The 20,975-nt window shown below is 58.1% G+C and overlaps 1 protein-coding gene across 1 annotated transcript in view; it reads right to left on the bottom strand.

The window, feature by feature from the left end:
• The window catches only part of Bmp7 (bone morphogenetic protein 7), a 68,913-nt gene that overhangs the window by 33,485 nt on the left and 14,453 nt on the right, over positions 1-20,975 (bottom strand). The window contains exon 2 of the mRNA XM_027946451.2: positions 9,259-9,451. Within this exon, the coding sequence (XP_027802252.2) occupies positions 9,259-9,451 (193 nt within the window). The remainder of the gene's footprint in view (positions 1-9,258; positions 9,452-20,975) is intronic.

The raw sequence follows: 20,975 nt of genomic DNA, 5'->3' as shown, positions 1-20,975 counted from the left end.
CCAGCCTCACCTTAGCCCACCATGCAGCATCTCTAGATCTTTCCACCTAGGTGGGCACCAGGCCCCAGGGGCTCTCCTTCTAGATGCCATGAGCATCCAAACTGGGCATTCCTGCACATTGACATGCTCCCTGCTACTCCGTCAGGGGCCAATCTGCACCCCAGGGGACACAACAGAGTCTGGAAGTGTCTTGGTCTCACACCTGTGTGAGGAGGTATGACTGGCACCTAGTGGGTGGAGGCAGGGGTGCCATTCGACACCTTGCATTTGATCTCTCTGTGGGGCGCAGATTGGCCCCACAGAGAGATCAAATGCCAGCCGTGCCAAAGCTAAGACACTGCCTTAAATGGCGGCTCATAAAGACATAGATATTGAGTCCCTAGCCCCTGGCAGAAGGAGGGGTGAGACTTGGTCTTCGGAACCCCCTGCAGGAGTGAGCCCAAGTCACCCTGCCCCTGCAGGGTGCCCCTCTGTGTGACACCAAGCCCTCACTGGCCCCCTGGGCCTTTCTTGGAAGCAGTTTCTAACATTCGCATCTGTCCCCATGCAATTCCTGTCTCAGTGTGGGCCTTGGGGAAACCCAACCTGGGACCAGGGGCCCAGAGGCTTCCATTGGTGGCAGCTTCACCGAGGAGTCAGGAAAAGCCCAGGTGCCGCAGGAGAGGCCCAGATCCCCCAGCCACACCATGGCGTCTCCCAGAGGAGGAGGGTGGCCGGCGCGCCGGAATGCGGGCCAATGTCGGCTTTCTTCCTCCATTCTTAGAGTGGCAAAATGGAAAGCCACGGTTGTTTTTAAGAAACAAGAAGAAAACGGGGCTGACCGGAGTGGACAAAGGAAGAGCCAGTGTCTGAAGAACCCTGAGCATTTACCCGGAGGCCTACCTCTGGCCTGCACTTGACCTAACCAAGGTCGGCCTTCACCACCGCTGCCTCTTCCACGCGTCCTCCTGGTGCGCCCGAGTTCCCCATCCCTACAGAGTTGACATTTGAACAGGCACTTTTCTTCCCAGCTACAGATGACCGCTTATGACCAAATTGAAAAATATTAATTCTCTTTGTCTCCTGCCAAAAAGGCTAAAGCAATTACAGGCCTGATATGAAACACAGATGTTAATACAGTTGGAAAAATAGGCTTCTACAGGCGAGCAGAGGTCCTGATCCGAGTACGAAGAGCTTTTGGAATTAAAGTGCCAGATCAAGTTATCCAGACAGCCCGATCCTCAAACCCATTCTCCCCAGATGCATTCCAGCCTCAGGAACCCGGGTCACAGCACACACACGGACATCTCCCCGCTGCCAGCGAGAGCCAGCCTACCCCTGGATGCCCACCAGCTCCAAATAATATAATTATAATCATCACAGGGAAACTCGCATAGGATCGAAAGTAGTATAATTACAGGCAATTTTCACTTTTTGGAAATTGAGCTCAGATGCTGGAGAAAGATTGCAAACAAGACATTCTTTCTTTCAGTTCTGGAAGAGAAGTCGTGTTGGAAAGTTTGCTGGGGTGGACCAGCCTCGGGGCAAAGCCACTGGCCACCACTCACTCATACAACAGGTATCTGGCCTGCGTGTCCTCGTGCCAGCATGGTGTCCCCACGCAAGAGACAGCGCCGTCTGTGAGCCCAGGAAGCCTGCACCCTCAAGCAGATGATAAGCTGGTTCAGCCATCCACCCACGGGACAGATGTCTTACTCAGCGCCTACTGTGCGCCCAACTCCAGGTATAAAGGACAGATGACAAGAGAGAGAGAGGGAACCCCCACACAGGTGCAGCGCCCATCGTGGCAGGGGGCCACCCACACAGCCGCTGAGCACCCACTCAGCTCAGCCTCGGCCTGTGGGCCTGCCCAAGGTCACGCCTGGACCTGCTCAAGGTCACGCCGCTTCGAGTGGTGCAGCCGACGAGGGGGGCAGGTCGTTTGTCTTCTCTGCCTCGATTTCCTTCTGGGGAAAACACAATGTGTCCCAATTCATAAGGTCACCATGAGGAGCAAGGAGATGTGTGTCGACAGGTCACGTCGGGGAGGGTGCTGGGAGGCTGCGGCCACGTGGCCCCTCCCGTCCTGCCCTGCCCCGGCTTCCCACCACGGGGAGCTATTATGGAAAGAACTCAGGAGGGGCACACAGGAGGCAGGTTTTGTCGTCACTACACTCTTCTCCTGGTACATGGATGCTTTGAGGCAAAGTAGAGGCTGAAGGACTGCGCGGGGATTGTGGTCAAATCCATCCAGTGGTCCAGAGAGCAGCCCTTCCCCAGGCCGGGCCTACGTGGGCAGCAAGACTGATGTCCACCCAACCTGCCCCAGGTGGGCCAGCGCCTGTGGGAAGTCAGAATCCCGGCCACCACCAGGCCCACTCCACATCCACTGCGGGCAGACCAGTCGGTTACAACTGATGCGCCACCACCACCGGCACCGTCCCCAAGACGCCAGACTCGAGAGGAAATACGGAAGGAAATAAAAGGCACAAAGATCAAAAAAGCCACCAAGGCCCACCAGATGGCCTCAGACCGCAGGACAGGAAGCCAGCGGGATGCTGAGTGGGGCAGGCCAGAGGCACTTCCAGCACTCCCTGGATTGGACACAGTGGCTTGCCGTCTCTGCCCAGCTGGGTGGTGCTGAACACAGGCTTCTTCCAGAATGATCTGTGCAAACCAGTGAGAGGACCCCAAGGGGAACCAAGAGGCACTAAGGGCTCGTCACTCTTGCCCAAGCAGCTCAGAGCTGGGATTTTTGGAGTGGGGCCCATAGAAGGGGGCCACAGGGGAAAGGACCAAGGTGGCCCTGACCAAGCCTGCTCTGGGCGGCTGTCCCCAGCCTTCCAGGATGTCCTGGCTGTGCGGTGACTGCCAGCTGCTCCTGCCTTACCCTCTGAGGAGGCTCCTGGGGAGCTGAAGAGCACCTCCTGAGAAGGCAGCTCCAAACCAGAGCTCACGCCCCGGGGCTGAGGTGTAGTGGCAAGGGGCAGAAGCCAGGAGACGTGGGACCCGGCACGTAGGCCTTCAGGAGCCAGAGCTGGAAGGGATCTCCACCCGCAGCCAGCCCTTTCCTGTGCCACTGAGACTGACAATCATGGTCTGGACCACGAGTTGGGCTCCGTCCTGGAGGAAGAAAAATAGTCTTCTCCGAAAGAGCAAGCCAAAGGTGCCAGGGCCTGGGCCAGAGAGCTCTCTTCCCCTTCCATCTCCTGGGCGCGTCCGTCAGCCCACAGGTGGGACGCAGATCTTAACGGCCAGTTCTCAGCCTGGTACCCAGGAATCACCACTTTTTAAAAAGCCCCAATGCCCATTGAACCTGCCATGTATTCAGGCTTTAACTGATTCTAATCAATCAGCGTCATCGATTCTAAGGCACAGCCAAGGTCGAGAGAGACAGCACACACTTGAGCCCAGGTGAGGGAAGCCATAGAGACAAGCACATGGTGCTACTGTGGCTCAGGGTGTGACGCTGGAATCTAAGAGAGCTGCGTTCAAGTCCACCGGGGCACTTCCTAGCTACGCGACCTCAGGTAAGTTACTTCCCATCTCTGAGCCAGTTTGTTCACCTGTAAAACGGGGACCACAAGTCTTCAAAGGGCCATACCCAAGGTACATAACAAAGGTGGAGTGATCGCCACACAGTCACCAACAGTAAGCACCAAAACAGATGCCTCGAACACAGGGGTGGGGACGTGCTCTGGAGCGTGGCTGTCCCTCTCTCTGCCCCAACATGCTCACAGGGCTAAAGTCAGATCAAAACCTGCCCAGGGTTTTGTCACCAAGACTTGAACCTGTATATAACCTGATCGCCATCCAAAAGGCCTCAAGGGAAGACTGGGTGGGGTGAGGATCCCTGGGGCCACCCTGAGGCCGCCCTGGGGTACAGGGACTGCATCCAGCCTCACAAGCCCTCCTGGGTCACCAGCCCCTTTCTGAGCCAGAAGCTCAGTCCCTTGGAGGACCGAATCAGAGGCTGCCCTTGCCTGGCTCCCGGGGGCAGGTGAGAGCGGCAGAGCTGAGCCCTAAAGAGGAGGAGGACCCCGGCCCAGGCCAGGGAGCTCTGAGGAAGCTCCTTTGCAGGAGGAGAAGGATCGAGCTGAGGGCAGGCGCTTGTGCCCCTGGAGGCTGGGGCGCTGGTTGGCCGAGCAGACCCCCCACCACCCCTGCACATGCAGGCAGGGCCCCGGGCCCTGGGGTGGGCCGCAGGAGCTGCTTGGACAGAGCATTCCCACCCGGGGCAGGGCGGGGACAAGAGGGCTGGCCTGGCTAAAAGGAGCTTGTGAGCCACACCTCAGCCTCCCCTACCGACCTCTCCCCTGTGGGGGACAGGCACAGAACAGCCCCCTCTTCCTCGGAGTGACTCAGGCTGCAGCTGATCCAAATCTTGGCACAGGAGACCACTCTGAGGTCACCCTGCTGGCAGCCAAAATCCCTGAGATGGAGCAAGGGACATTTTTCATCCAGCTGCCGACATCATCTCGACCTTGGTGGTGGCCAGGGGGCCTGGCCTCCACTTCCCTAGAGTTCTCAGAGGCCAGCTCTCAACACGTCCCTCCCTGGGCTGGGGAGGCTGGGATGGAGCACTCTGGCCTGGTTTCGTGACTGAAGAGACCCCCCACCCCAAATACCCTCCCCAGCAGCTGGAACCAAAGCTGGAGCCAACAGGGACGGGCAGGTCCAGCCCTGGAAGCCAGGCCCAGCTTGTCCAGACTCAGGCCATGATTCAGAGCACAGGGATAAGACCGAGCCCTTCACCTCCCCACCCTCCGCAAGGTGCCCAGAGCCAAGGCCACCAGCCCCAGACCTGCCTCGCAGCCCCACTTGCTCCGCAGCCGCCCAGGGCGGCTCCTCCACTTCTCCCCAGCTGTCTGGGGCCGAGCTCACGCAGCGCCCAGGGCCATGGAAGGCCTCCAGCTCAGCTCATTATCGGAATTTAATCTGGATTCCGAGAGATCAAGAGGACTTGGTGGAAAGTGACTCCTACGAGGGGAGACGCTGAGGCCGACCCAAGCCCGCTAATCCCCGGCACCCCCGGGCTTTCCTGCAGCTCAAGCCAAGCGTGCCAGGGAGCCAGAGGTCTCAGCCCTGCACAGCTGGGCAGCTGTTGGCGCAAGGCCACGGCTTCCTCAGCACAAAGGCCAGGGTGGCTCCACGGCCGGCCGGGGTGGTGGGTGGGATCCGGGCTCTTTGGGGAACTCAGACAAGGGGCCGGGCTAGGGGCAGCACAGGTGCGCTCCACCCCTGCAGAGGTGACAGGCTAGAGGCCTGGAGGCCCACAGAGCATCCCGAGCTCAGACCTCCTCCCGCTGAGCGACCACAAAGCCCAGCGATTTAGCCAAAGCCAAAGAAAAGGCAGAGACGGCGAAGCCAGCAGCTCTCCCTTTCCCACGATGACAATGACGGGCCACCGCTGAGCCTGCAGTGAGCACCCACCAGGTGGCAATGGCTGAGTAGGTCAACTCCTTTCTCCCTTCACACAGGCCTGAGAGGGAGGGCCAGGTACCCCCAATTTTATACAGGAGGAAATTGAGGCCCTGAGGTTCCTGGTCCCCAAAGCCACACTGGTACCTGGTGACCGGATTCAAATCCATGCTCTAGAGTCAACACTAAAACAAGATTCTCGGGAAATGAATAAGTAACTTTTTTAAAGTTTTATCCTTTTCGTTTCTGGAGAGGTGAGGAGCTCTTCATCCTTCTCTCCGGCACAGGAAGAAAACCGAGCAATCCACACAGCACGAGCCCTCCTCCCGCCACCGCCTCCAACTCTGCCCCCTGGCTGCCAGGTACGTCCTGCCCACCAGCTGTCCCAGACCCTGTGGTCACCTCCTCTGCTGGGACACTTGCTAACGAGGAGCATGACCTCCCAGCACGCCAAGAGCCATCAGAGACAGACTCAGTGACCTGTTATGCCAGCCTGGCCACCTGCCCAGGAGCTGAGGACACCTGTCTCACCTTCCCTCCATCAGCCACAGTGACTCAGGCCTTCTCCCCACCTGGGTACCCAGGACCCACCCTTAGATCCCTGTAAGGGGCAGGAGGCAGCCACCTCAAACTGAGACAGGACCGAGTGACTAGGAAGTCAGCAAGTGACAGAGGCAGCACAGGGAGCAGAGACCCCAGAGGGGGTCAGACACGTCTCTAGATAAAATACAAAATAGGGCTGGGGACGTGGCTCAGTGGTCCAGAGCCCTTGTGTTCAATCCCCAAAAAAGAGCTTCCTGTAAAGGCTCCGTCTCACCCTCAGCAAGACCCACGACCCTCATCAGCCCACCTGACCTGAGGACTGCAGCCCCACCCACTGCTGCAGAGACTTCTTGTCATTCAAGTGTCCCAGCTCAGCGCCCTCTGTGACCACCCTACCTAAGGCACACCTGCCCGCACACCTGCTCCAGCCAGTCCCAACAGCTACCTGGTCTGCTTATTGGCTCCTGCGTTTGCTTCTCACTTTCTGGATCCTACATGGATTGGATCAGACCCCCCCTAAAGACACTCCTAACACCTGGCACCTGGCCTCGGACCTTATCTGGAAGTAGCGTCTCTGCAGGCGTAATCCGTTATGGGTGGCACCCAGGCCTGTGTGAGAAGAGGAAGAGCCATACAAGGAGAACCCATGGGAAAACAGGGAGCCACGTGACCACAGCGGCCGAGACGGGGCTGGTCCATGTGCAGCCTGGGAGCACAACAGCCAGTGGTCACCACCAGAAGCAGGAGATAAGCAAAGACCCCAGACACAGGTTTCGGAAGGAGCAGGGCCCACTGAGAGCTTCACTCCAGAATTCAAGGAATAAGTCTTGCTGCTTTAAGCCACCCCAGTTTGCGGTCTTGTTATCGCCTCCCTAGGAAAGATAACGCCCTCAATCAAAGCATTAGATGAGCCAGACGCAGTGACGCACACCTGTAATCCCAGCGGCTCGGGAGGCTGAGACAGGAGGATTTCGAGTTCAAAGCCAACCTCAGCAAAAGCAAGGCACTAAACAACTCAGTGAGACCCTGTCTCTAAATAAAATACGAAATAGGGCTGGGGAGGTGGCTTTGTGGTCGAGTGCCCTTGAGTCTAATCCCCAGTACCCAAAGAAACATGGGATGAGGCCTGCCCTCGTGAGCCCCTCTCACTGGATCCTGTGATCTGACTTCTGAGAGCGGTGCCTGGTGTGGGGTGCTCAGTGGAGCTTCAACAAATACATCACGGAACCCACGTCTCTGTTCAAACGTAGCAGCCTTGACCTCCACGTCGGCAGCCCAGGCCCCACTTGCTGATCCCTGATCCTCCATCCAGCACCTTCCCCAGGTGGAGCAGGGCAGGGGAGCACAGGACTTGGGAGCCATGGATGGAGACACCCCTCAAGGGAAGAGCAGCACGTGGCTGCAGAGGCGCCCCCAGGCCCATTGACCCCGGGTCTTCAGCAGGGCAAAGAGAACCGCTGGCCAAGGGCAGATCTCGGGAGTCTGCCAGGAGGCCCGGGGGGAGTGGGCTCAAGGATGGCACAAGTGGGCCCATTTAGTGCTGCTGACAAACAGCCTCAGCGTGCCTGCCCTGCCCCAAGTCACCCGCCTTCATGAGAAAAATCAAACACAGGTCTGTCCCAGAGTCCTGGGGGGAGGCTGTGCTGGTGCGTGCCGGGCAGGACTGCGGCCCCGGCTCCATCCCCAGCTCTGCAAAATAAAAATAAAGAAAGTCCTGGGGCATCTGTCAGAGGATAGACAAACCTCTAAAACCCCCAAGAATGAATCTGAAACTTCTCTGGAAGCTGTGCCTAGGGACCAGGTACAGCCCGCCAGGCTGCCAGGGCACCTGCCCGAAAGCCTTTAGGAAGACTCAGAGGTGATTACAGACACGGCTGGCCCTGCCCCTCGGGCCATCCCAGCTCCTTCCCAGTACCATCCCCTCCAGCAGGGAAGCAGCCCAGGGTGGCCTTGGGCGGGGCCCTCTGGAATGGAAGATTTAAACCACACAGGGACACCCTCTGTCCCCTGTCAGACTGACAGGGATTGACAGCTTGGTTAAGCGACCTTGGTGAGCACAGAGGAGCGGGCCTTGTCCCCTCCCTGGCTCGAGGAGAGATGTCCAGACAACGTCCACAGAAACAACGTGTGTGTCCAGTGGCCCACAGTCTAGGACTTTAGATGGACAGGCAAGTGTGGAGGAGACCACCTGCCGTGGCGCCATCCTGACCAGCAGGATGAGAGGCCCCAAGCACTCAGGCACCCGAGGAAGTCATGTCAGGGACAAGAATGGCCTCCGTGGTGGGGGGGAGCCTTACCTATCCAAATACAAGTTTTTAAGGAAATACTTTTGTAGGCACGGCTCCAGCTTCTCCCAAACCCTGGCCCAAGTCCCCATGTGGCCATGTTCTCACTAGGTGGCCGTGCGCTCTGGCTTCAAGCCACTTCCACTCTCACTTTGCAGAGTTTCCTTAGAAGGCTACGTGAGTGTGACGTGAGGTAAGGCAAGACACGGGACGCCCTACACAAGCCTCATTCTCTTGCCTTGTTTTTTCTTTTATTTGCAGTGCGGGGGGATGGAACCAGGGCCTCATGCATGCCAGGCAAGCGCTCTCCCACTGACGTTTCGTGTTCCCCATGGTCAAGATGACCCCCGAGACAGCGGCACTCAGCGGGCATGCGGCGGTGGATTGTAGGTTGCTGTCTGTGGTCAACACATCCCCTTCCTACCTGAAGGGCGAGGGCTGACCATCAGAGGCAAACACCACCCTTCTTCATGAACTACCATGTCACAGCAGCAGAGGACAGTAGGAGTGTCACAGCCCGAAATTAAAGTCTCAGCACCGACTCTGGCTCCTGACCTGGGGACTTCCAACGCTGGGACTTCTCTGGATGTTTTGGGGGGATTAGGATTGTGTTCCCTCTAATAACATTTTATTACAATGGCCACTTTCACTGGTGGCTTGACACCACGTGGGGCCTCAGAGTGAAGATCAGAGGGTGAGAGACCATCACCAGGATGCTCCCCCTGGGCCCGCCTGATCCAGGCCACCCATAAATCCCTGCATGGGCCACACACCCCGGGCCTCCCGGCCTCCTGCCTTCCTGCCCAGATTTGCTGATGATCCCCATGGTCATAAGATGACCCCATGGTCATCTTAGAAAACTGTGACACACATCATGCACCCTCTTTTAAAGAGACACCAAGTCCAAATGTGGTTGGTGTCCCACGGTGGCAGCTGTGTGACGGCCGCTGCCCTGTTGGCCCATCCTGGGCCTGCACCCTTTCTTCCTCAGTAGCTGGAGGCAGCACTGCCCCCAGACCCCGGCACCCACCTGCCCAAGTGCTCCTGAAGCACCTGGTAGACGCTGATCCGGAAGGTCTCGTTGTCGAAGCGTTCCCGGATGTAGTCCTTGTAGATCCGGAATTCAGCTGCCGTCACCGCTTCCCCTTCTGGGATCTTGGAAAGATCAAACCGGAACTCCCGATGGTGGTAGCGTGGGTGGAAGAATTCCTTGTCGTGCTCCACTGGAAGGGGAAAGCACACAGCAGGGCCCGTGAGTCTCTGGGTTTCCCATCCTGGCTCAGAGCCCAGCACCCTGCCCAGGCAGACTCGCCCACCGCGACCCTGGTTACAACACCCCCCCCCCCCGCCACGATGACCTACTTGCAGCTCGGACCCCATGGTCATCAGGAACAACCAGAGCCTCAGTCTCATCCAACCCGCTGGGAAGAGTGGGCACTGCCCACGCCACCCAGGAAGCCCTGACCAGACTCAAGTTCCAGCAGCTCAGACCTGGGTCCAAGTCCCCCCTTAGCCACTAACTAGAAGGGTGGCCCTGGACAAGGTGCAGACAGACCATCTGGACTCAATTTCACCATTTTAAAAACTGATGAGGACCCTCCTTCACGGGATGCTGCGAGGAGTGAGTGGCCTGATTCACAGAAGCAGCTCGTCTTCTCTCAGGACTAGATGACTGTTAGCCCCTGTGGGTAACTCGGAGCTCACTGGGCCTACCTGGGGGACCTTAGGCCAGTGGCTCTCAGGCCTGCTGCCCATAAGTCACTGTGGACGCTTCTGAAAAAAATAAGGATGCCCTGACCCGTGGTGGGCTGGTAAACATTTACTGGCCAGCTCTCTGGGCCTTGGTCTGTAGAGTTTGCCAATTCCCATGGTGTAAATGCCACAATCCAGGCAGATTTCAAGGTCCCATGGTGAGGCCCCTGAATGAGGCACTGGGAAGGGAGTGGACAGTAGCTCAGGAGCCAGGAGCCACAGCTCTGGGGAGGGGGTCTGGTAGCGCACTCTTTTTGAAGCACCCCCAGATATTTCTAACCAGCAGCCAGGGTTACAACCACAGCCGTGGGCTGACAGCAGGAAGGCAATGGTCGGAGCCGGGAGCTTTGGAATTGGTTCCAGGACAAAACAAGGGAAAGGGACTCAGCCCAGCCCCTTCTGCTGGCACTGACGTTAGACTGCAAAAGCACGTCCATCTCCCAGGTGGCCAACACCAAGACACACACAGTCCAAGAGAAAGGTGACCCCAAGGTAAGGAGGCCAGGCAAAGAGCCTGGGCCCGTCCTGCCTCCTGCTACTCCTCCAGCCCCCACGCCACCGTAAGTGGTGAGCAGATCACATGGGTAAGGCACTTGAGACCCAAGAGGTGTCACGTGGCCTTCCCAGGGTCACAGAGCTGGGACTCAAACTGAGGTCCCACCCAAACCAGACACGGGCTTGACCTCTTCATACCCCAGAGGCTCCCAGGGGAGAACTCCTCCACCCACACATGGTGGCTCTAGCCCACATGCAGATGTCCCCTGTGGGCAGATGACCCCTATGTGTAGATGTCCCCTGTGGGCAGATGACCCCTATGGGCAGACAACTCCTACCTGCAGATGATCCCTACATGTCAATGACCCCTCCATACAAACAATCTCTTGCATGCAGAAAACCCCAACATACAAATGTCCCCCTCCCTACATGCAAATGACCCCACAAACAAATGGCCCTTCCTTGCAGACAACCCTCACGTGCAGATGGCTCTATCTCAAGCCAGGATGTCTCCCCTGACTCTGCACATGCATCCCATTACCTTCTTCACATCTCCAGTTGTAAGCCTCAAAAAGAAATTCCAAATTAATTCCCAAAGCTCTCATGAATTAACTCTGCTCAAACTGGTTCTCTTCTAACATTTGCTCAGCTGAATGGACCCTCATCCATCCCTGTGCTCAAGTCAGACTCCCCAGAGTACCTCGGTACCTCCCCTCCCGTCACGGTCCCACATGCACACCAAGTCCTATCAATTAGATCTTCAATTATTCATTTCTCTGCAGCTCCACCAACTCAATCTCAGGGACTCTGTCAGGAGGTGGGGAAGGGCTACTGTGGGAACATGCCCTTAGCTAATTCTGTTTAGAGGTGTGCACAGGGCTCTGGACCATGGGGACACTGCAGGCGCCCTGCTGCAGACAGCTCTCATGAAGTCCCTTTCTGCTCCCACCCCAGCAGAGGAGGGCTGGCAGAGTCTCTCATTGAGCACCCTCAGCTTTTAGCAGGGACCGCCCTGCAATCATACACAGGAGCCCAGTGGGGTGTTTGCCTGGAATGCAGGGGGTCCCCAGCAAACTGCATCCTCTGGGCTGCAGGATGGACCCTGCCACCACGCCATCAGAATGCAAACACAGTGACCCACCAGAGCCGAGCACGGGGGTGGGCGCCCTCCAGTTAACAACTGAGGATGCTGAAGAACCACCGTGCAAAAAGCATGTCTCCTGAGTGCCCCTCTTGATGTGCCCCACACTACGCAGGCTCAGCCACCGTCTGAGGGACCCAGTGAGGCTCCAGAAGGCCACAGGCGAAGTGGGTGCTGAGCTCTGCAGCCCACACTCTTCACACTCCGGAGCCCAGTGGCCCGAGCTGTCAGCTGCACCACTGTCTTGCCAGCGCCTTTGGCCGCTGGTTAAGCTCTGTGAGCCTCCTCTTCCTCCAAGAGCCACAGAGTTGGCACTTGGGACAGTGCCTGGCAGATGGCAGCAATGCGCGTTTGCCACCATGACAGGGCTGCTAAAAGGAGAGCCGGGTCAGTGAGTGCCAGTGCAGGAGAGGCAGGGTGCACGGGGGCACCCCGTGGTTCAGCTGCGACGAGTTTACTTGCAAAAGGAAACAGGAATTGCAATAGACCAAACAGAAAGGCCACGTTTGAGTAAGCATGACATAAGCACAGGTACAGTCATTAAAGTCACACCCAACGACAAAGACAGACAGAATCACCAACCTGGGGTTGTTGCAGCAGCTAAGTATAACTTTCTTTTTTCTTTTGGTACTGGGGATTGAACCCAGGAGCACCACTGAGGTACTTCTTGGGCCCTTTCTTATTTTATTTTGAGACATGGTCTCATCAAGTTGCCTCGAACTTGTGATCCTCCTACCTTAGTCCCTGGTAGAGCTGGTATTACAGGTGTGCACCACGGCGCCCAGCTTATGCAAAATACGTTTAATGTGTACGGTACTGTTAAGACAGGTCAGCTATTGAGGTTTTAAAGATTTTCTTTTCTAATTAAAGGAACTCACAGATAAAGTAGGCAACTAAATTTCTTGTAAATACTTGTGGGAGCTTTGGAACAGCTTCCTAGGTGAATTGCCTTCATTAATTATTTGAAGACATGGAGAGGCATGAACCATGGATGTCCCTCCTGTTCTTTCTGAAACTGTCACTGTGAGCTCACCGCCCTACCACACGCACACAAAAAGAGCTGTGAGTGATTCCAAGTACAAACCAAATTCCAAATTTCATCTTCCCCCTTTATGACTACACTCGACGCACTTTCAACTCAGGTGCAAAGTGAATTCGTTGCCAGCACCAAGGTCGCCCCAGGCCTGCTGTACTCGCAGACTAAAGCACACCGAAGCTTGCGGGTACTTAATAGTGAAAAAACGTGGCTGATGCTGTCTTAAGTTCCAGAATTGATTACCCAGGATTTGGGGTTTAAATAAGTATCTAGAGTTGATATCTGTCTAAGCTCGTGAAGAAAAGCCTGCTCTGGAGCCCTGGAGCCCTGGAGCCAGGGCCGCCTTTGAGTTCTAGGGACAGAGAGCTCACAGGCACTAACAAAGGACTTTCATCTTCCCAGGATTAAAGGGGCCCAAATCCCCGAGACCAAAGGATAAGTCCAAAGAAAGTGGATTCCAGAAAACACCATCCTGACGGCAACTGCCCCGTGCCCGTCCCCAAAGCCAGGTCCTGCACCCTTCCTTTCCAAAAGCTGAGCCAAGCCCTGAACTGATCCTGGGAGGGGAAGTTCTGTGCTAGAAGGCATCAGTAAAGGGCTAGAGGCAGGAAGGAACAGAAGCCTCCGAACTGGGTGACGCTCACGACCCTCTGACATATCAGGAAGATCTGGGTCCCAGATGGAAGTCACACCTGTCCCCAGTCACCAAGAAGCATTTGAGACCTCCCTGCCACCTGCATGTTCAGAAAATGCTCAGGTGAACCCTGCAGCAGGTTAGAGACCTCCATACAAGGGGGTCACAATAGCACACGCAGAGCAGCCGGCAGTGTAGACCGGCAAAGGGCTGCCTGTGCTGAGAGGGAACCAGGTGTGAGCATTCAGAACCTCTTTACAAAACTGGATCCAACACCCTAAAAATTAGGAGTGGGAACCCTGATGTATACAGACTTACATGTACACAACAATACACAGGTGCACATGGATGCAACAAGTTCTTACAAATGTCAGAAAATAGCAATATTTCCCCTCCTTCCCAGTGGATCCCCTTGAGCTGGGGCACAGCCAGGTGGAAAGCAGGGCAGCGGGCACACAGCTGTGTGATGCCACAGGTAGGTGGTACATCTTTCTCTTGGAGAGTCCCCAGTCACCTTCCCAGTCAAGCCACGGGGTCGTGAGGCCACCATCTTGTCCCATGACGCCCTTCTCCTGAGGAACAGGATGGGAGCTCAACCAAACATGGCATTTCTTTTAATTTTTTTGAAAGCTGCCTCATTTTCTCTGCTTGAACTTTAAGGATGTGACCCAGTTCACGGGGCAGCTGCTCCCCTCCACCAGGCAGAGAAGGCTGGGGTGTGAGCGAGGAGCTTCAGGACAGGTGGGCGAGCCTGCCAGGTTGGGTCCCCGGGTCTGGTGGTCCCCGTCCCCCTGAAGCTTGGGCTTCCGTTCTCCCAACCTGGGAGCTCTGCCAAGCTGCTTCAAGTGCGGGCCCCTGCAGATGCACCCTCTGAGCCAGAACAGCGCACATCCAGAATCAGTGGGCAGCAGGCCCGTGGTCGCGCGGTCAGCTCCAACGGCCTTCTTTAGAGGTGGATGATTTCCAAATACAAGATGTCAGCCTTGAGCGTTCTCTTAGGAACAGGGACAATGGCCGTCTCCAGCCGGCTCTGCTGAGTCAAACAGAGTCCTCTCTGCAGAGTTCCCTTCTAGTCCTCCTATTTGATTAATGATGTGCATTCAGTAATGAGCACAGACAGCAGGAGCTCCCCAGCCCCAGACAGGGCCCGGCGCACTCACCACCAGCACCTGGGACGCAGGCGCGCGGCTCCCTCCCAGCACCGGCCCCTCCTCTCCAAGGGGACCCCCATGCTCCCCATACACACAGGGGCCGGTGGGAGATGGAGAACCACAACACCTAGGGAATTGGCCCAGGGGGGAAAGGACATGGCAACAGGACCAGGCAGGGCAGATGACCCAACAGTGGCCAGTTCAGGTCAAGGGAACAGGGGCACTGCTTAGGAGACCTCGTCGCTGGCTGCTCAGAGACCCTGGAAAGTACCTGTCTGGGGACAGCCATGCAGAAGAGATACCAGAAGAGCAGAGCCAGCTGCCCACGAGGGACGTCTGTGCTAACGGAGGGCACTGTCAGCCACGCAGGGCTGTCGTCACTTGTTCTGAACCCTTCCCCGGGCTCCGCAAGAGATAAAGCAAGTTAGTCACCGGCCAGCGCCTTCCTGAACTTTACGGGTTTCCTAAGAAAACCTTTCAGACCATGAGGCCCTCTCTCTGCCCCCACAAGAGGCCACTAGGCTGTGAGACAGGAAGAAATCTTCCATGGGTCGGGGACACCTGGAAAACCACAAGACCCTGTGAGGGTCCCGAGCTCCTCACTCATGAGCTCAGACTCGTCCGGGTTCTTCAGCTCCTGGGTGGGTCCGGGACAGACTCCTTCAGTGAGGAGATCACAGAACCTGCTGAAGACCACACCAGAACCACAGCAGAACTGGGGGTCCCATGGCCCAGAACCTGCCCAGTCCTGACTCAGAAGCCACCAACGCAAGTGCCTTCCCTTCCGATAGGGACACAACTCAAGACTCATCTGGAAGGTACTGGCACACACCAGAACTCACCGGAACTGACTTAACTTACAACCTGCTGCTGAGAGGCAACTCGTGGCCTTGCCGCTTCCGGGGTATGAAACTGGACCAGGGCTGTTCATTCATTCGAGATTTACGTGGCAAGATCAAGGAGCCTGAGACCGCCTCGCAGGCCGGCCGTGGGAGCTCGCAGGCCCAACGTTCCAACAGGACGCGCATCGTGTTCCCAGGAGCGTGAGTCAGGCCTCCCTGGGGACCTGAGCACTTGGCCACACAGTCCGGAGGAGGAGGATGCTTCCCGGGGCCCAGGGAACAAGCAGGGCACAGCAGCCTGAACTGACGCACAGCACCAGGAAAGCACCAGGTCTCCCGTGCCCTGTGCCCTGTGGGCAAGCCTCCCGGCCTCTCCTGTGCGGGAGGAGAGCCTCTGTAGGGGCAACGAGAGTCGCGGCCAGCACCTGCTTTCACAGAAGCTCCATCTCTAGGTGACAGCGTCCATCTCCTCAGACACCACATGGAGGGAGAAGCCTCCGCAGGGACCAGGTCCCCTGGCTGTAACTGCTCCTGCCTGTGCCTGCACCAACCTCAAGTCGACAGCACGAAGGCTTCGTGGCATCACTTGTGTCCCCTTATCCCAAGCCAGGAACAGGGCCCTGCCTGGAGCAGCACACAAGCCACTCCGTCCACCACCGAACTGCCTATTGCTCTGGAACCTTCCACCAAACGCGCCAGTCGTCACCCAGATCCCAGGGTCCACTGCAGCTCCCCATGCAGGACTGGGAGGGGCTGCCGCCTTCGAGACACAGGACCATGTCCAGGGGTGTGGCCAGGGAGGCCACAGGCCAGGCATCCCTCTTGGCCTTCCTGTCCTGGACCTTGCAGCTGGCACAGGTGTTGGGCAGGGCTGGGGTCAGGGAGCAACGGTACCCAGGACTGAACGCTTCAGCGTCCACACGTGGACGGGCTCTGCTCAAACGACGACGTCATTGTGAACCCCGAGCACCCAAAGGCTCGGGCAGGGAGAGGAAGAAGACCTGATGATCTGCAGAGCTGGGCCCAGCTGTTTGTCAAGACCCAGACCCTGGAGCTGAGAGACCAAGGGGCCGCAGACGCACCTGCAGCCCCCAGGGCAACCGAGGCAGCCGCCCTGACCTGACCTGCGGCATCCCACTCAGAGCCAGGAACCCGTCCCCAGGTTCCCTGGGTCCTAGCCCTCACCACAGCTAACGGAAAACAAGGGGGACACAGGAAAGCAGGTGGAGATCCTCAGCAGAGCCAGGGGTCCATGGCCAGGGTGCTCCAGCTACCACCCTGCTCCCCACACCCAGGTGCACCAGGCAACATCTGCGGACAGTTTTGCTGTCACAGCTGGCGGGGGTGGACTGGCATCGAGTGGCCAAGGTCAGGGACGCTGTTGTGTGTCCTACCATGCCCAGGATGGCCCCACAACAGAGGACGCCCCACAACAGAGGACGCCCCTGTGGTCCTAGGCCCCTGGGAGGCTGAGGCAGGAGCATCGCCTGAGCCCAGGAGTTCAAGGCCACCTGGAGGACAGCGAGACCCGCCCCAGATGTCAACAGGGCTGAGCTGAAAACCCCCAAGCTAACCAGACAGACCTCCAGGACGGGAAAGCTGGTGAGAACGGCTTCAGCTGTCACCTGGCTGGGCGTGACCAGGCGCCCGGCCCAGGTTTCCCTCAGTGAAGGAAGGGAGTTGGTCACCCCGAAAGCCCTCTCCCTTCCGGTAGGCTGTGCCACACGGTGGCCAGCATCTTCCAATTGTGGCCTATGGACGGTAGGGCCCGAGGCCTCTGCAGGTCTGAGACCCTGGGTCTGCGCAGTCCAGTCTCCCAGCACAAAACACAGGTGGCCACTGAGCATGGAGAGGTGGCCGTGAGGCTGGGGACCCGAGAGCGTCCCTTCACTTCACTGTCATCAGTTCAAACCTAGAGAGCTGCATGTGGCGGCCTTCACGCCAGACAGCCCAGAGAGCGGGACCCTCATGGCAGACAGTTCTATGGACAGCACTGGCCACAGGGCCGCACTGGGCCGAGGTCTCTATGAGCTACTGCAAACAGGGGTCCCAGGGGTCCCACCGCAGGAGCCGAGACAGGTGACGTGGGGTTTCTTTAAAAAGAGAATCCCAGGGTGGCGAGGCTGGGAAGCAGGGAGGATCTCACCCCAGAGCTGCGGTGTCAGGCCCGGCTGGCCCTGGTGGCTGGTGGTCCATGGCTCCTGGACGGTCCTGCTGTGGTCACAGGGTCCCTGGGAGGGGACGTGCACTGCCGAGCCCAGGCAGGGGAGCGTCCCGCAGGTCCCTAGGCAGACACGCCGCGCTCGGGGAACCCCGGGCCCCGCACAGCCCTGCACCATCCCACGCTGCCCTCCTCGGCCTGTCCTCCCTTCCCAGGACCTGCCCGCCCAGGACCTGCGCTGAGGCTGCCTACCGCCTGGCCTGAGGACTGCTCCGTCTCCGTCCTCTCTGCTGATTTCAACTGAGGGGAGGAGAAGGCCAGCGGGTTCCACCATGGCGCTCAGCCAGAGAGCAAGTCCTGGCCCTACCACCCCTGGCCAGGTGGGCATTTACCCGTCTGTGACAAGAGTGACCGCCACTCCACACTGCAGGACTGAAACAGACCCGGGATTCTCCGGCTCTGGTGTGGTCCAGGGTCCCCCGGGAGCCTGGGAACACAGTGACCTCTGGGCCCCACGGGCAGCACTTCCACCCCAGCAGGCCTGAGGTGGGCGGAGAACACGCGTTTCCAGCCCACCCCCAGGCCACGGTGCCGGCCTCGGCCCACTTTGAAAGCGCGTCCTGGAGTCTCCGACACACTGACAGCCCTGAGACATGAGCTGTCGTCTCTGGCTGTGAGCAGAAGTCCACCACCACGCCACACCACGTGCCTGGCCTGGCACCTTCCCGAGCCACCCGGGGGAGAGTCTTAAAGTTCCCCCCAGGACCCTGGGAGAAGAACTTCACCCCCTCGACCCCACTCAACTGAGGACGCCGCAGGGTCGCCCACGGGCCCTCGGACCTGGCAGTGTGGACAGAAGGCTCTCCAACCCCCCACAAGGACTCAGGACAAGTTAATCCACCTGTAGGAGGCTCAACGTCCCTGTGAAATGGGGACATACAGAGGCCCCTGGTGAGGGGTTGATGTGACAGTCGCAGAGCAGCTGGTGGGGCAGAGCTGTGTCCCGCCCGCCCTCCCTTCCCACCCCACGGCAGGAGGGGCCGGCACAGACCCTCCCCACAGGCAGCCAGACGCCCGGGTCAGCTGGGCAGGCACAGCTGGTTTAAGGTACTTTAGAAGCAAATCAAATCAAATGAGAATTTATAATCCCTCCTGAGGTCTGGGTCCCATCAACCTAGGCTCATTAGGCCCAGGGCACGCAGGTGCAGCAGAAGAGACGGTCCTGCTGCCTTCCACGGCCCCCACCTCCCCTTCAAAATAAGAGTATCCTGCAATGCCAAGCCTGCCCCAGAACGTGGCCAGAGTGTCAGCATCACCTCTGGGAAGGGGCTGGTGCAGGGCTGTCATGGCGGGGCCGCTGTGGGGGACGCGGAAGTCTCCCAGGACCCCACGCGTTCCTGGTCTGCACCACTAGAACCCCCCTGCGAAACAGCACTGCAGACCCTGAGCCTGTCTCTGGTGTGAGCTCCAGCCAGCGAACAGCTTCTAAGTCACGCTTCGTGTCCTGCACAGATGTGACCAGAACAGCTGCACGCAGACCCCAGGCAGCCCTAGGACTCAGGCTCCTAGGACTCAGGCTCCTAGGACTCGTTTCAAACAAGATTCTTGGACAACTAAATCTGATTCAGGTTCACCAACAGGCAGGAAATCCGTGCCGTGAGAACAGGGCGGTGGTAACTGCGGGTGCGGGTCCCATGGCCCTGAGACACGCTGTGCGCCTCCATCTGGGCACCCACTGGTCATGTGCTCACTCCTCAAAAAGCACCAGCGTTCTGGATCTCACACCGTGCTGTCCACACATTCATCTCCACAAACAGCTGCATCAGCAGTAAGTGCCTGGGCTTCGTCCACCTGGGTCTGCTGGGCACGAATGTCACCCCATCTCTGCATAAGAGGCGCCATCAATGGACAACAGGTCTTTGGAAGGAGACACCAACATGTCAACCAGTGTTAAGACGTCTGGCTTCAGAAGCGTGAAAGCCAAGGACGGAGCATCAGGCCAAACACACAGCACCACAGGAGCCTGACGGGACCCCGTCCCGCGAGGTGCTCTCGTTAGCTGCTCCAACCCCGACCTTTGAACCAGGAACACGGGTGTCGGAACGAAGCTCAGATACTGGACTTCCAAATCCAAATGAATGGACTGGCCGTGCTCCCCGGGCCAGCCACTTACCTCTGTGCTCCGTTTTCCAGTCTGTAACACAGGGACGATAATAGCACCCCCCACCCCTGAAACAGAGGTTACAAAAGTTTAAAAAAATAAATAAATAACAGCAGGGGGTGGGTGGGCGCTTGGCACAGTCAACCCTCAACAAATTTCAGCGACTAGGATTATTATTATAATGAGTAACTTCTCTATAATTAGACAGCAGACACGCCTACGCCCCCAACTCGGCCACGGGGGCCAGAGGCTGGCTCCCAGCAGCGCTGGCTGTTATGTGTCCCATGTACCTTACAGCAACTGATTCATGAGCCAACATGTGACTCAAGCCGCCTCCCACCCAAAAAAACCCGAGTTGAACGCAGCAGCGCAACCCCACCCCCAGGATCTCGGGTTCACTCTTTTTCGCTCTATCACTTTCTGGGCTCCACCGTGGGTTGGCTCCAAGCATCACACCCCATAAAGCCCCCTTCGAGGCAAGAAAGGCAGGAAGGACAGCGAGTCCTACCCACTCAGCCATCTCCCTCATCAGGAAGCAAATGTTTTTCAGCACCACCTCCTGGCCCCTCCGCCACCAGCAGATTTCCTCTTGTGACCTCAGGTTGCTGCGAGTGGCCCCCTCTCACCCATAGACCAGGTAGCGAGGAATGAGTGAGGCAGAGTAAGGAGGGAAGCTGTCCAGCAACGGGGACGGGAGGCGTGGACAGGATGATCCCCACATCCTCCAGCGCCTTCCAGCCGTGCGGGTCCTTCCTTAAGGCTCGGGACGCAGCCTTCCCCACCCCACACCACCAAGGCCCTCGGAATCGACCTCTATTGTCTGCAGCCAGAGAATTCTGGAAATCGTACTTTTGTTCACACCAAGTGTAAACTGCAGAGAATCAGCTCCTGGAAACAGCACAGTCCCCCTCCTCCTGCAACCCCAGACCCTGTCGTATCAGTGTCCCCGGGGAGCAGCAGAAGCGCCCGGGTGCCTGGACTGGACCCTGCCTGCTGGGAGAAGCTCCCCGGGCTCCGAGTGCAAAGCCTCCACCAGGGTGGACCTCTCTTCCCACCAGCCCACCCCTGGCTAGCAGGCGCTGGAGGAGCCTCAGCCTGTCGGAGGTGCCTCCGTCTGCTCGTCCTCTGCCCAGAGGAAGCAGGAGCACCTGAGCCACCAGAAGGACTCAGGCCAAGCACTGCCCCAGCCTCGGCCTCCTCCAGGGACAATGCTGCCAACCTCGAGGAGGATCTTCAGCCAACCACTGCCGTTGGCTTGAGCACCAGGCACGGTCACATAAAGCTACGGTGTGCCTGGAGAGTGAGACCTCTCTGTGGGCTACAGTCAAGGCCAGCGGCAACCCACCTCTGCGTGTTCACTGTGGGACTCTATTC

Source organism: Marmota flaviventris, chromosome 2, assembly GCF_047511675.1.
Source record: "Marmota flaviventris isolate mMarFla1 chromosome 2, mMarFla1.hap1, whole genome shotgun sequence".
In the NCBI taxonomy this organism is placed as follows: Eukaryota; Metazoa; Chordata; class Mammalia; order Rodentia; family Sciuridae; genus Marmota; species Marmota flaviventris.
The sequence above is the reverse complement of the archived record's forward strand: the minus strand, read 5'-3'. Positions and strand labels throughout refer to the sequence as shown.